At 35.2% G+C, this 16,182-nt stretch overlaps 1 protein-coding gene across 6 annotated transcripts in view; it reads left to right on the top strand.

Moving 5' to 3' along the window:
- Positions 1 to 16,182, top strand: part of LOC145270473 (small ribosomal subunit protein mS29-like) — a 536,140-nt gene that overhangs the window by 406,378 nt on the left and 113,580 nt on the right. For all 6 annotated transcript variants that reach the window (XM_080126119.1, XM_080126129.1, XM_080126147.1 and 3 more), the window contains one exon: positions 6,318 to 6,426. In XM_080126119.1, the coding sequence (XP_079982245.1) occupies positions 6,318 to 6,426 (109 nt within the window). The remainder of the gene's footprint in view (positions 1 to 6,317; positions 6,427 to 16,182) is intronic.

Here is a 16,182-nt window from a genome sequence, read left to right as displayed (position 1 = left end):
TCACTGGAAGAATTCATAATGTAATTAAATCCTTCTTAAGTAATAGAAAAATCAAAGTTGTCCTCGACGGACATACATCTAAACAATATGACATAAATGTGGGAGTACCTCAGGGGTCTATCCTTGGACCTCTATTATTCCTGATATTCATAAACGACCTCCCTGTTTCGGAGATGGGTATATTTGCCGATGACACCACTCTCTATAACAGATATGAGGGGAAAACAAATGAACACATATCCAAGGAAATGGCAGAAACACTAGAGGATGATCTCCAATCCGTAGTGGAATGGGGACAAAAATGGTTGGTCACATTCAATGCTGCTAAGACTAAGCTTGTTTCCTTCAATAACTACAAGAAACCTTCTCTACCACCAATAGCAATGGCCAAGAACACATTGCCTGAAAGTACTTCTTTTAAACTCCTCGGCCTAACGTTTACAGGGAATATGAACTGGAATGGATACATTGAGAGCATTGCCAAGGCTGCTGCTAGGAAGGTTGGCTCCCTCTACTGTGCTAGAAAACTACTTACGCCTGACAGTATCCTATACCTCTATAAGGCAACCATTCGCCCATGTATGGAGTACTGTTGTCACATCTGGGCTGGTGCATCTGCTGCTTGTCTCTCGCTCCTGGACAGAGTTCAAAAGAGAGTCGCCAAGCTGATAGGTCCTGAACTGTCATCTAGGCTTCAGCCTCTGTCCCATCGACGAGATGTTGCATCCCTCTGCCTGTTCTACAAATACTTTAATGGTGAATGCTCTGACGAACTGCAAACACTTGTACCTCCCTGACGTAACTACCCCCGACAAACCCGACAAGCTACCAAGTCTCATCCCTTTACAGTAGAGATCCCTAGGTGCAAGAAAGCCTTTTACTCCAATAGTTTCTTCCCCAGAACTGCGGGTCTTTGGAACTCCCTTCCGGGATTCTGCTTTCCCAACTTCAATAATATGCAGAAGTTCAAGTGTAATGTTAACAAACATCTTTCTACTCATCTCCCTTCATAATGACCCCGCTAATTAAGTCCCTAATAATAGCCCCCTGCTTCAAAGTGGCACTGTGCCATGTTTGGGGTGAAAATTGAATTAAAAAAAAATAAATAAAAATAATAACAATAAATTATGGGTTTTATCTATTTTATTTTTACTTTCATCATATTTTGCTTTGGTTTCGATACACCCAAATTCGAAGCTATCTCTTTACAACCCTTCCTTTTCATAACCTATCATACTTTCATAAATCAGAGTCTATTTTCTGTAGGCTGTTTTTGAACCCAGTCAACGACGGGTACTTTTGCTAGTATATATATATAAAAATCAATAATAATACAGACAACTTGTTCGAAACATTAATCAGGCATCTAGAAAAGATCAACAAAAATATGCAGACATAAGTCGTCTGTACTATTTGACGAAATATGCTGTGAAGAAAACTGTTGCCTATAGGTATAGATCAATATCTCTTCATTTTAAAGACACCAAAGGTGTGAAAACATGAAAGACATTTAAAAAGCTAATTTTGTTGCCAAAGATTTTTTTTTTTTTCAAAAATGGAAAATATATCCAAATAGTTCAGTCGTTATCCACGGGTAACGACTGAAAAAGTTATATTTATTTTCCATTTTTTAATAATAAATAAATCTTCAGCACCGAAATTAGCCTTTTAAATATCTTTAATGTTTTCATATATCTATCCATCCAACTGTACTCCTTTTTTTTATTTTGTCTATTGATATTCGCGTTAAAAACCACTTTTTCTATTTATTTAAAAAGAAAATACAACTTTGTTAAATATGGCTCATGGAATTGTATTCATTTGAAAAAGATCTAGCTAATTTACATATTTTTTTTAAACATTCATTTAATTAATTCCTTATTAGTTTTTTTTTTTTGTTTTGTGATGGGATGATCATCTTTAGTTAACTATTACGTGTAATTATATTCATGCAGATATTCTGTATGATTTGCACTTGTGTCATATTTGCATGAAATGGTTATAGTAAACACAAACTTCTTTCTATATATATTTATGTATGCGCATATATATTTGTTTAAAAAATGTTGCCTACCAAACTCCTCTGTCAGTTTTTGGTCTACAGACATGAAACTTAACATATATAGAGTTTTCGAACTCATGTGAAACTTAATATTTGGGTTTTAGCCGGGGAAAATCGATGCAAAAGTATGAAAATTAAAAAAATGGAATTTGTCAGGTTGAACGACAGCATTACAAATATGCATGCGTAATGTAATAGCTATTGGTTCATGTTTGGATCAAACATGTCTTCATCAAAGGAAAAAGTAAATTGTAAGCCAAACGTTTTCACTTCGATCTCGGTGGTGGTGCACAACTCAATTTTTTTTTTTTTTATAAACTTTTTAAATCATTACTATACATGGAGTCCAATATAATATAATTATAAATATGAAATCTGTATTAATCAAAATATCATATTTAACCGTATTTTACGACCGGGCAATGCCGAGTGGCCTGCTAGTATATATATATATATATATATATATATATATATATATATATATATATATATATATATATATATATATGATTTCATGATAATAATAATTCTAAAGGGAGAGAAAGGAGTAATAGATTATTTAATACTGATAATCGCTTTTGTAAATGTTTTTATTTTAAAAGAAATTCTTAGAAAAAGAGTAATTGTACTATTTAATACATAGCTTGGTGGAATAAAGGGGTTAATCCCATTTCCAAGTTTTATTAATATGCACCATTTTTTTTTTTTTTTTTTTTTTTTATTCAATTTTCACCCCAAACAAGGCACAGTGCCACTTTGAAGCAGGGGGCTACTATTAGGGAATTAATTAGCGGGGTCATTATGAAGGGAGAAGAGTAGAAAGATGTTTGTTAACATTACACTTGAACTTCTGCATATCATTGCAGTTGGGAAAGCAGAATCCCGGAAGGGAGTTCCAAAGACCCGCAGTTCTGGGGAAGAAACTATTGGAGTAAAAGGCTTTCTTGCACCTAGGGATATTTGATAGGCAGGCAATGCCGGGTACATCTTCTAGTTCAAAATGTGTAACAGTAAATGTTGTTTATCTTCCGTTTTACTGTGACCCTAATACTCCTTCCTAATTTAACGGTCGCAGTTATTGATGCCTGAATTATCTGCCATCATTTTTAAAGATCAATGAATTCCTCGCCTTCTGATGATGACGACGACGACGACGACACCTGCAGTCACAAAAACAATTTCAGTAAAACGTTAAACATTGTGGATATTTATGCGCGTGTGTGCATCTTTATCTAATCATCTAAAAATATCAATTATGGTTGCCATAAACGTATCCATTTGTAAACTCACGTGGAATGATGAAAGATGGGGGACAAATATAGAATTCCATATCAATCTGGTTATTTGCTTAAACGACAATGCCAACAGGGCATTTATTTTGAAATTTTATTTATAGAATTCTTAGTGCAAGTTCAGAGTTCAATTTAATTTAAAAAAAAAAAAAAACGAAAAATCTTCACGGTGTACGTACCCATCATTGAATGACAATGTCATACTCTAAAAATCATGTAAAGTGATCAAGTAGTTTTTGTTTTTTTTTCTACAAAAATTATTTTTTACGAGTTTTAGCGATTCATAGTATACTGTATCCATTACAAGGCTGATTTTAAAAAATTTGGTAGTTTGAATTGTCTCCCTTTATTAAATATGGCGGATCAGAACACAATGTCTCACTTTCTCATAAAATTTTATTTTCTAAGTTAAAAAAAATAACTACTTGATTAGTTTACATGATTTTTGGAATATGACATTTTCATTCTGTGATGACATCATAAATATTTTTCTGTATTTTTTGTTTTAATTTGGTTGAATTATGGACAAGAACCCAATTTTTTGCTGTAAAACAATTCAAATATTTATGAATACATTTTTTATGGAGAGGGGGGGGGGGCATGCTAAATGTTATCTGCATATAGTTACCTTTTTTAAAATATTTTATTTTTTTTACTGCAAAACAAACAAAAAAATATTTAAGTGCTTCCTTATCCAATAGTCACATCAATGACAAATTTATTTTCATGAGTTTTTCCCAGGGTCAATAAGGTCTTTAAAAATTCTTTAGTTAAATTGATTTTGTTTCGGAATTTTTTAAAATAAAGATTTATAATTTGGATTATTTTAATTATTCATGGACCAGGAAAAAAAAACCTTTAATAAAAGTGATATGGTTGGCAATATGAAAGGCGGATAAACAAGAGTGGCTTGTCTGACTTGTATAATGTATATACAAGATCACAAGTAGCGGAGTACGGCACAGTGATAATTTCAATGAAAAGTTGAAGTTCATTGGAGATTTTTCCTTAGTCGTTTACTTTTCATCATAATTTTATTGTCGAGTTTTTCTTAGAATGTTCATGGGAATGATGACTTAATTATTATTACTAAGTATTTGGCACAGTTTAGAGAATAAACTGAAAATATGGAAAAATGGTCTAGAGATCAAAGGTTTGATGGTGAACTTAAAACCAAAGTGATAATGTGTGGCTCTGGTTTACTATCCCTAAAGGAATCTGGTCAGTATTCTTGTTCTGTGTGCGAGAACGGTAGTTTCTTTCCTAGAACTGCTATACTTTTGAAATTCTCTTTTTGGTTCCTGCTTCCCTGACTTTACTGACCTGCATAAATTCAAGTGTAATGTAAATGGACATCTTGCTTCTCAATAACTTTAATAATATACCTGAAAATTATGTCCAAGATAATAGCCCTTTAGATCGAAATTAACACTGTGTCTTGTTTAAGGTGAAAATACGAAAAAAAAAAAAAATTTTTTTTAATACTACAATGTAAGGGGTACTTATTACAGATCCACAAAAAGTGCAGTGACCTGAAGAGTAAGCTAGCCCTAAACTTCAACATCAAGTGTAGAAGATGCACGGGACAGGGGAATCTTATTAACTCCACAAACTGAGGAAAATAGATAACAATATCCTGGATGCAGTAGACTCTTTCTGATATCTAGAAGATATGCTGTGTACAGGTGATGGATATGAAAACAACTTGGGCATAATTTCGTGAGTTGTTGTATCTGATGACATTTGGAGCTGTACCTTTCTACATCCAATCTAAGGCAACTATGTACCTCTCTACATCCAATCTAAGTCAACTATGTACCTTTCTACATCCGATCTAAGTCAACTATGTACCTCTCTACATCCAATCTGTCAACTATGTCAAAAGCTTCATAATAAATAGCAGTGAATGCTGAACCCTCACTCAGCCGTCTCTGCCCTGACTGCAATGCATTGGCCGATCTATAAAATTAGATGAATCTGCAATGTGGAATCTAACTGAACACATCTGGTCAGAAAGCACCGCATTTGCTTAATATAGAGATAATCCCAAGGATGAATCGATTATGCTGAGATATGGTCATGTGAAATGTCATGCTCCTTAATAAACCGTTGCAGAAGCAGGAATGTTTTAAATTGCAGGAATGCCAATTAAACATCAGCTGATTAAGGTACTTAAGCGACAAAGAACTGCATTTATTTAATAGTACTCTTTTTCCAAGATTACTTGACATAAGCAGACTTTTTAGTCTCATCTAGCTTATTGTTTGGCCAATGTGCAAGAGGATGCAAGAATGATTCATACCTTTTCCAAGTAGAGAGTAACTTTGAAAAAATGTCACTCCTAGAACTGTCAATAAAATACACAATCTTTTCTGCAATCCAACCATATTTTGTACAAATAAACTTCAGTTTATGCCTTACTTATTCAATGTTACAGTTATAAATCTTCAATTGTATTATAACTGTTCAGTGATATAAGGAAGACCCTTTGGTGATCGTCTCCTTAGTAAATGGTATAAATATGAATAAACTTTACACTCACAGGACCTTAATCCTCAGATTTTCATCTGTAAGATTATCTCAAAGATAATGTCTATCTAGAAAATCTCTCCAGTCTATTACTGAACTTAAGAAGCCCAAATTAGAACAGTGCCAAGAGAGAGGTGTGTCAAAGTAATTGATAATTTTGCATATTGTATCCAATTGTGTTCATCATTGAATGGCAATAAAAAAATATTTAGATTTTCATGATGGAAATGTTGTGGACAAGTCAGGCATAGACTGAAGTTTATTTGTATGAAACATTGTCTGATCAATTTAATCTTTTCTATGCTCTATGTATTTGCCATCATCTTGTCTCAAAATTGTTGTCTTTTAATGTTTATAAATTTTTACATTGATAAAAGAATGCTTTTATAGTTTTGCCACCACATCTTTGTAAATGTTTTTGTTTGTTTTTCCAGTGCAAGGTTTTTCAAGAGACATGTTTTATGGTGCGTAAACCTGCCCTGGAAGTCTTGGACTACGTCAAAAATGCTAACTATGATCATCCGGTCTTAAGAGTTATCTTATGTATCCTTTTTGTGTTTTGATTTTTTGTTACCTTTGTTATGTCACAATGTTTTTAATATTGTCAAAAGTATCTCAGCAATTTGGGACAAATATTAAGTTGAATAAATTTCTTGTGTGTTCCTTAAGTTTATGAAATACACAGGATGATCTGCCCCCTTCCCAAGAAAATGCCACATCATTGACAAAATTCACAATCTTTTCTGCAATTCAATCATATTTGGTATAAATTAACTTTAGTGTAAACATGATTTGTCCACCAAGTTTCAGTAATAAATGCCCAACAATCTTTGTTCTATCATTGTTGAATGTATGTGGGTGGGGGGTGGCAATTTGGTGATCATCTCCTCAGTCTTAATCTGTCTTCCTAATGTTTATCCAAAGAAAATATCTATCAAAAAATTACACAAGCTATTCTTGAACTGAAAAGCATAACCACAGTCATAATTGGGTTAGTGCCAAAAGAGGAATGTGCCATAGTTATTGATTTGCATTTCATATCCAAGAGTGTTTATCATTTAATGATGATTAAAACAAAGACTGTTGGGCATTCATGACTGAAACTTGCTAGTTAAGTCAGTCATAGAATGATATATATTTGTACCGAATAAGGTTGGATTGAAGAAAGTAATATGAATTTTATTAATGATTCAATATGTGGCAATGTTTTGGAAGGGAATAATCAACTCGTGTTGTAGAATAGATCAAAAGGTAAATTTCTGAAATATTTATTTGGAAAATAGACAAGCAGTGCTTAGAAGTATCTTTTTTATTGTGTCGCAATGTTTTGAATGTTGTTCTCTCTGACCTTCTTTAACCTCTTTGATTCTAATAATAACTTTTTAAAATTTTAAAGCTAATCCTTTCTTTAATGAACTGCAGAACACAATGACACAAAGATGTGAACATGATAACAATGTGGTTTATATAGTAAATCATAAAGTTTATAGGCTAAATAAAGATAATTTGTATAACGGTCATATCAAGACAAGTATCAGATAAATGGGTAAGTGGACATTTTTAGATTGTTTAAAGTCGTCTATAGAACTGTGAGCAATCACTGCAAAAGGATTATAGAAAACAGTGTCGTAGGCTCAGTCTATCAAGGTCAAAAGTAGAACAAATGTTTGGTTCCTATGAGTTTTTGTAAATAACAAAGTCCTAAATAGATGTGTGTCCTCTATCCGACCATCATCAACTGGCCTGAGGTAATTTCGTCAGCATCTGACAAAGCCAAACTATTTGTCAAGAACTTTGCAGCAAACTCAACCCCATGTGATCAAGATCTCCTACCTTCCAAATTTTCTCCCAAGACTCAAAATAATCGGAGTGATATGCACATCTGTTCGTAATGTTGACACACTCATCAAGAACCTTGATGCCAGCATAGCGACTGGTTTCGATAATATTCCAGTTATAATACTAAAAAAGCTGCAACCAGAACACCCATTCTTGCAAAGCTGTTCAATCTATGCATAAAAGAGAAATGCTTCCCAACACCTTGAAAAATTAATTATTAGTTTGCCCAATATTTAAAATTGGGGGATAGATGTCTTCTGCATCTTAGTATAGACCAATTAGTTGTCTGTGTGTCATGAGTAAGTTGCTTGAATCCATATTAAATAGAGAAATTGTCAACCACCTCAGCAAAAACTACCTACTCGGTGACAAACGATATGGTTTCCATCCGGTGAGATCTACAGCTGATGTACTAACTAATTTTACATAGGATCAGTGGATCTATCAACAGGGGTTTTGTCTCCAGAGCAATAACTCTTGACATATCAAAAGTATTTGATAGGGCTTAGCATAAAGGTCTACTTCACAAGATTTCTGTCTGTATTGTATTAAAAATGCAGACAGAAAAAAAAACAAAACAAAAAGAAAGCTGTACATAAAAATCAATCTTGGTCGCAAAAATCCGTGAAACAAACTGAAACAAAATCCGAACAAGGCAGTTATTTTATATTTGTTTTTGCCATTAATAAGTTTGGCTTAAATGTATTTAGTTATTTATTTTATTATAATTATTATTATTCTAAGTTACTTTTTAAAAGTTCTTTAAATATATTAAAAACGCACTCAGAAAGGCACCCATTTATTTAAATATCTTTTATTTAAATACATTCGTTTTGTTACTTACTTAAAAAAATGTTTTGTAAATATATTTTTAAAAAATCTTGCTTGAGAATATTCGCTTACGTCTGCTATTTGACGCGTTTACAAACAACCAACGCCATGTGCTTGTGCCAATGTCACGGTCGAATCACCGATGTCAATTGAAATGTGTGTCAGTTGTCACTAGTCGTCGTCATCTGCTACAGGGTATCTATTCTTTACTTGATCCAGAAATAAAAATGCATAAAACATTTTTGGCAGCCATAATAAAATACAAAAACATACTGACATTTTGCAGATTACAGATTATTTTTCATGAAAAAGTAAAAGAATAAAATAATAAATTCCCCAATAACCAACATGAAGAGGTTTGCAGCTTATAGAGTTTAAGAAGTATTATCGCGTATAGAGTTTAAGAAGTATTATCGCGTATAGAGTTTAAGAAGTATTATCTTGTATAGAGTTTAAGAAGTATTATCTTGTATAGAGTTTAAGAAGTATTATCTTGTATAGAGTTTAAGAAGTATTATCTTGTATAGAGTTTAAGAAGTATTATCTTGTATAGAGTTTAAGAAGTATTATCTTGTATAGAGTTTAAGAAGTATTATCTTGTATGGAGTAGATAAAGATGAAAATATATCTTTTTTTTTTTAATCAGACATTGGCTGTAATGAATAAATTCATTCATATTATTTGATTCTTCGTACAAATGTTCTCATCTTGTGTGTTATTTTTTTTATTTATTTATTTTTTTAAATTACATTTTCACCCCAAACAAGGCACATTGCCACTTTGATGTAGGGGGCTACTATTAGGGACGCTGGCTACAGGGGTACTAGGTGGGGAGTTGGGCAGCAAGATGTCGGTTCACGTTACACTTGAACTTCTGCATGTCAGTACAGTTGGGGAAGCAGGAACCTGGCAGGGAGTTCCAAAGTCTAGCGGTTCTGGGGAAGAAACTACTGGAGTAGAAGGCTCTCTTACATCTAGGGATCTCTACTGTTAAGGGGAGGGATTGTACTGCTTGTCGGGTTTGTCGGGGGTATTTACGTAGAGGGGGTACAAGTGCTTGCAGCTCGTCGGAACATACACCGTTAAAGTACTTGTAGAACAGGCAGAGGGATGCAACATTTCGTCGAAGGGACAGAGGCTGAAGCTTGGATGATAGTTCAGGACCTATTAGGTTGGTGACTCTCTTTTGAACCTTGTCTAGGAGTGAGAGACTAGTAGCAGATGCACCAGCCCAAATATGACAACAATACTCCATACATGGGCGAATGGTGGCCTTACAGGATACTTTCAGGGGTCAGGTACTTTCTAGCACGGTAGAGAGAACCTACCTTTTTCGCAGCGGTCCTGGCAATGCTCTGAATGTAATTGTTCCAACTTATGTTTCCTGTGAACGTTAAGCTGAGGAGTTTAAAAGATGTACTTTCAGATAAAGAATCTTTGGCCATTACTATTGGTGGTAGAGAAGGTTTCTTGTAGTTATTGAAGGAAACAAGTTTAGTCTTGGCAGTATTGAATGTGACCATCCATTTTTATCCCTATTCCATTACAGAATGGTGATCATTCTCTAGTGTTTCTGCCATTTCTTTAGATATGTGTTCATTTGTTTTCCTGTCATGTCTGTTATAGAGCGTGGTGTCATCAGCATATATACCCATCTCACAGACAATTTTGTCAGGGAGGTAATTTATGAATATTAGGAATAATAGAGGTCCAAGGATAGACCCCGAGGCACTCCTGCATTTATATCATATTGTTCAGATGTACGGCCATCAAGAACAACCTGGATTTTTCTCTTAAGAAGGATTTAATTATGTTAAGTATTCTTCCAGTGATACCGTATGATCTGATTTTCATGAGAAGACCTTCATGCCATACCCTGTCAAAAGCCTTAGATATATCTAGAGCTACCGCTCTACCCTACCCTGCTTTGTCAAGTGAATGGTATATACACTCAGAGATTACAGTTAGAATGTCTGCTCTGGAACGGGCTTGCTTAATCCATATTGTTGGTCGGTTAGAATTTTAGCATCTGTAAGCTAGAGCTTGGTTAATTATGGACTCAAATATTTTGGCAAAAAGTGGGAGGAGGCTAATGGGGCGGTAATTTGCTAGGTCAGTTCTTTCACCAGAATTCTTGAAAACTGATACCACAGAAGCAGTTTTTCAGCAGGCAGGAAAGCAAGATTTATTAAGGCATTTGTTGTAAAAGTTTGGAGAGGATTGGAGCTACTTCGGCGGAGCACTTTTTTAATAGCACAGCCAGGATGAGATCAGGTCCACATGCTTTTGCAGTGTCAACATTTTTTATAATGGCATGCACCTGAGAAGGAGTGATTTTCAGATCGTCAAGTGTGGCGTCTATCCACAAAGGAAAGTCTGGGAGAGGATGGTTAGCAGGGTCCAGTGTGGAGTTGGAGGCAAACTGACTGGCAAGCATATTAGCCTTCTCGATTGCTGAGCAAACAACTTCATGATTGTTGGATATTGGGGGAATTGTTGATTGCCCATTATTTACTACACTGTTGTAGATTTTCCAGAAGTCACAGGTTCCTAATTTCTGAGCTTCGATGCGTTTTTGGGTGGTTTCAGTAAATTCTCTCTTAGCTGTCGCTATTTCTTTCTTACAGTTACTTCTGGCTTCTATATATTTCTGTCTGTTTGAACTGGATTTATGTCGGTTTAATCTGTAGTACACGTGCTGCCTTTGCACGATGGCAGCTGCACATGTGGAAGTAAACTATTGGGTATGGTGGGGCTTGCTATAAAATTTCCGCGTGGGGACATGTGCTTCAATTGCTGTTTTGAACCATTCGGTGGTCTCATTTGCGCACTGTTCAACAGGAAGTGAAAAGATATTTTGCCTTGGGGCGTCTCTAATGAGATCCTTGATTGCTTCCCAGTCAGCCTTTTTATAATATTTTGTTGTTTTGAGCACTGGCTCTTCCATTTTGGCTCTAGAGTTTAGGGTGATTTTAACTATTATCACCATATGATCAGCATTCCCAAGTGGGCTGTGGGCGTTCGTAACACAATCATCAGGAACTGGGGTCAGAAACAGATCTAAAAGTGATGCGTGTTGCTCTTGCTGGTCAGGGAAACAGGTTGGAAATGTAACCGTCTGTGATAGGGAGTGAGATATAGACAAGCTATGTGTTATGGTACCAGCTGCGTCTGTGTAATTAGAGAATCCAAGCCAGTTACTGTGGTGGATATTGAAGTAACCAAATACATGAACTTGTGCACTAGTGTTGAGGGAAAGTGCAGTATCTATGCTGTCAGAGACTTTGTTTATTAGGGTACAGTCCTGGGTCGAGGGAGAGCAGTAGAGAAAATAAAAGTAGCTAATGTTATGTTGCATATTTAGTCTGAAGCACATAAAGGCTTGATCGTCCGCTTCTCGTTTTCTTTCTCTAGTCAAGGGGAGGGTGTTTCGAATATAGACTCCAAGCCCATGCATATGTCTGTCAGAGTCCTTACGGCAGAGTGGGAGATATCTGGGCATGTTAAAGTAGTTAGAGGGAATGGAGGAGTGTAGGTTAGTGCTAAGATATCCGGGGTGTTTGTTAGGAGAAATGCTTCAACATCATTTAAATTAGTTCTAAGCCCATGGATGTTAGTAAATGCAAGCCTCAAGGGAGGAGGCAATTTGATTTCCTTTGAGTTTTGACCTGGTTTAAGCATAATTTTAGATTGTACTGTCATTTTTTTTATTAAGTTTCAGTTTAGGTAAGGGGTGCTGAACAATTGGTTATGCAGAACACCAGGCATGCAACACAAGTAGACCATTAGCTGACCTTCCACCTACTAGGACTGTGGCCTCAGGAAAGCCCACCAGGGATGAGTGCAGGGTCCCTTTCCTTGTGTGACATGGCACTACAAACATCCCAATATTATTTGTACAACGTTTCAGTTGATATAACCGCTGACCTTCTTCAGGTGTATCTTGTCGAATTCGACATAGTGGATAAAGTACTTGGTAAAATTCAGTTGTAAGTTACACTCTTCTGGAGGTTGGAGGTTCAATCCTCAGTGCCATTAATGCTTAAAATACAATTATGAATTACTTCATCAGTCTGCCACATATTTAAAAATTCTGGGGATCCGTCATCTCTCTTTCAGTATAAATCAGTCAGTCTCCTGTGCATCATGAGTAAGTTGCTGGAATCTGTGATGAATAGAGAAGTGGTCAACCTGCTCAATGAAATGTAATATGGTTTCTGTTCTGTGAGATCTACAGCTGATGTACTAACTAATATCACAGGATCAGTGAATCTCTTGATAGAGGCTTCATTTCTAGAACAGTAGCTCTTGACTTGCCAAAGGCTTTTGATAGAGTATGGCATAATGGTCTATTTCACAAGATCGCCAGCTATGGAATTGCATGGAAATGTCTTTTCAATTATTAGACCCTTTCTCTCTAAAAAGTAGTCATTGATTGGCAGAAATGATATTAATCCTGGAATCCCTCAAGGTTCCATCCTGGGCCCCACTCTCTTCTTGATCTTTACCAATGGTCTTCCAAATCACATTCTTAGGTCATTTGTAGACATTTATGCAGATGACACTATAATCTATGACAACACTTCAAGGCCAGCAATGACCAAGATCTTTCTGATTCTCTCTCTTCTGATCTTGAGCATGTGGTGCAATGGGGAAAAAGGTGACTGGTTAATTTTAATGCTTTGAAAACCAAGTTTCTCCTTTCATCATAATCACTCTGATCCCCCGTCATGCCCCAATTGAAATAAATGATTCATCTTGGGGAAGCTCCATGTCTTGACAAGTTTCTGGAACTGATCTTCGTTCTTGATCTGAAATGGAACACATACATAAAATCTGTTGCTAAGATTGCTAGAAAAATGGTTGGATCACTCTATCGCTCTAGTAGGTATTTCACTACCGATGCAATCTTCTATCTGTATAAGAGCCAGATAATGCACTAAAATGGAGTATTGTTGCCGCATCTGGCTAGGAGATGCTTGGTGTTACCTAACCAGCTTTGAGTTTGACTGGCTTCGAAACCTAGTAGGTGATGCCCTTTTCTCTTTCCTGCAACCTCTTTGCCACAGAAGAGATGTTGCAAGCCTGTCTCTGCTCTATCGTTATTTTCATGGCAAGTGCTTCACTGAACTTCAATCTATGGTCCCCCCTTGCCAAACTTTCACAAAAAAGCACTCAACTAGCTACATATATATAATTCCCTCCACTCCCTATCTGTGCCTGAATCTAAACGCAGATTTTGTAAACAAAGCTTCTTTCCCAGAATTAACTGCTTGTGGAACACTGTTCCGCTTGCTTGTTGAATACAACATGGTTGCCTTCAAATCCAATGTAAAAATATTCTTGTTGAGCCATTCCCATAAATAATCAAATTGAACCCAATTTACACCATTAACGATTACTACACTATCATCTTACATTCATTAACCTGTATCCTCGAGTGGCCTTTGGGCCATGATAAATGGTGACTCCCAAGTAAAAAAAAAAAAAATAAAAAATAACTTGGGACTTCTACCCAGTCATGACTGATAGAACAAGAGCATGCTACCCCTGTAAATTAAATAAAGGGTTCCATTTGAAATTCCATACAGATTTCAGATTAAGACACACCGGAAGAAGGTCAGAGGTTATATCAGCCGAAGCATTCTGTGATTAACACTCAACATGAGAATGATAATCTGAATAATCTAAATAATACAAATTATCAATCCTTATCACAAACATTCAGAAACATAACTTTCTATTATATTCACTATAATAATTGCTTTCCTAACCAAATTGAGCATTATTAAATCTGAATTAGTCAGTGTTTGTTTTCTTAAGGATTTTTGTTCCTATGTATTTTAATCATACAAAATAGATGTTAGAATATTCCTTGATTTTGGGATTGAGGTATGTTTGAAAAAAAAAAAACACTTTCATTTTTATTGTTCTAATCATCTGTAATTTATGAATAACTTATCAAGTTGAGCCATTAATAACTTTTATCACTTTCACGCTCTCTTTTTGTATATTGTTTGATCCTTCCCACTTTTAGTGAAATAATTATACTTGGGTGAGGTTCAAACTCATAATCTCTGCCTTTATTTATGCCACCAAATAATTTTTAAATCCCATGTTCATATGTTGCTTAAAACAGAAAAGCTTTCCTTTTTCCCTGCCATACAAATACAACAAAGAAAGCCTTATTTTCACCAATGAATGTCCAAATATTTGTCTCTTATAAAAGTAGTACCTGTTGATTTGTATAGTGCTAGGAGGACTTCTGATTGTTAGGATAAAAGCTCCTTTCTCTTTCTTTGTTTATGACTAATAAAATAAGAATTCTTAAGCAAGACTAAATATTAAACATCATGAAATCAAATAAAATTTTTCTCTTGGCTTTCGGGCCAAAATTACAGTGTAGTATCTGTTCTGATGCTATACTTCACTTTTTCTGTCTTTGGTCAGTAGAAGAGAAATCCTTCATGACTGACACAATTTTTATTTTTGTTCCTATCCAGAGTACCCCTTTTTGAAGAGGTGGATTTTCCTCACATTAAAAACCGACCTTGTGCCTAACTCTTCCCTCATGGGGAAGCAAGTAAAAAGGAACAATCATCAATACGTAATCTATTTAACTAAAAAAGCTTATTAACACCTTTGATGCCTTCGTTCAGTCTAGAAAGATAAAGTATACCCCTGTATGGGTAGCTGCGCATATAATTGTGAGGCAAGGGTTGCGTAATCACCAACCATACCTCTCCTAAATCAGCACTGTTTGAGTCCAGTGGCAAGGAGAAGTCCAGCACGATTGGAAACAATGCTGAGATAAGCGGAAAACATATACAGCACCTGGAAGTCTAAAATGGTCACCCATTTAGTACTGACTAGGTTCAACGTTGCTTAATTTCGATGATCCAACGTGATTATGCTGTTCATTATCTTATTTATATAAATAAAACAGTAAATGTGTATGTGAGTGTGTGTCCATGTGAAAATATTTAACCAATAAACTCTTAAACTACTGGTCACATAACACTGAAATTAACAGAAAATAGTAATTATACACCAAGGATGGTTTATAACGCGTAAAATCTTTGTTTGGATATAATTAATGCATACAGAAATATGTCGACAAGTTGAAATTCAAGATGTTCATTTCAACTTGTCGACATATTTCTATTACTTTTGCGCATGCGCAATTTCATTCATAGATTGAAGTCGTTTAATTTTAAAATCTTTCTCATCTGTCAATAGTTCAAATGGTAGAGAACGCATCTGGAGTTTTAAATGTTTTGGTTTTGATTCTAGCTGATGTCACCCAAGTTTTTTTACTTTTGAAATCATATATATTAGGTACAATATAATAATTGATAGAGAATTGGCTCCTTAATAATAAATACAAAATCTACGTTTAATTAAAATATATTTAAGTGTATTTTACAATTGGACACCCCCACCCTTATAGTTCTTAATAAAACCATTGTCTTTATTTTATCTATAAGATTTGCAGGACGACTCAGTGTTGTCCAGGGCAAAACTGTAACCTAGTAAGTAAGTAAAACTTCTACCTCTTTCTCTGTCTCTCTTACCTCATCCCATTCTATCCCCCCTCTTCCCAATCCTCAGTTTCTCTTCCACCCAGTC

The sequence above is a fragment of the Euprymna scolopes genome, chromosome 4, assembly GCF_053919585.1.
Source record: "Euprymna scolopes isolate OS-2025 chromosome 4, ASM5391958v1, whole genome shotgun sequence".
In the NCBI taxonomy this organism is placed as follows: Eukaryota; Metazoa; Mollusca; class Cephalopoda; order Sepiida; family Sepiolidae; genus Euprymna; species Euprymna scolopes.
The sequence above is the reverse complement of the archived record's forward strand: the minus strand, read 5'-3'. Positions and strand labels throughout refer to the sequence as shown.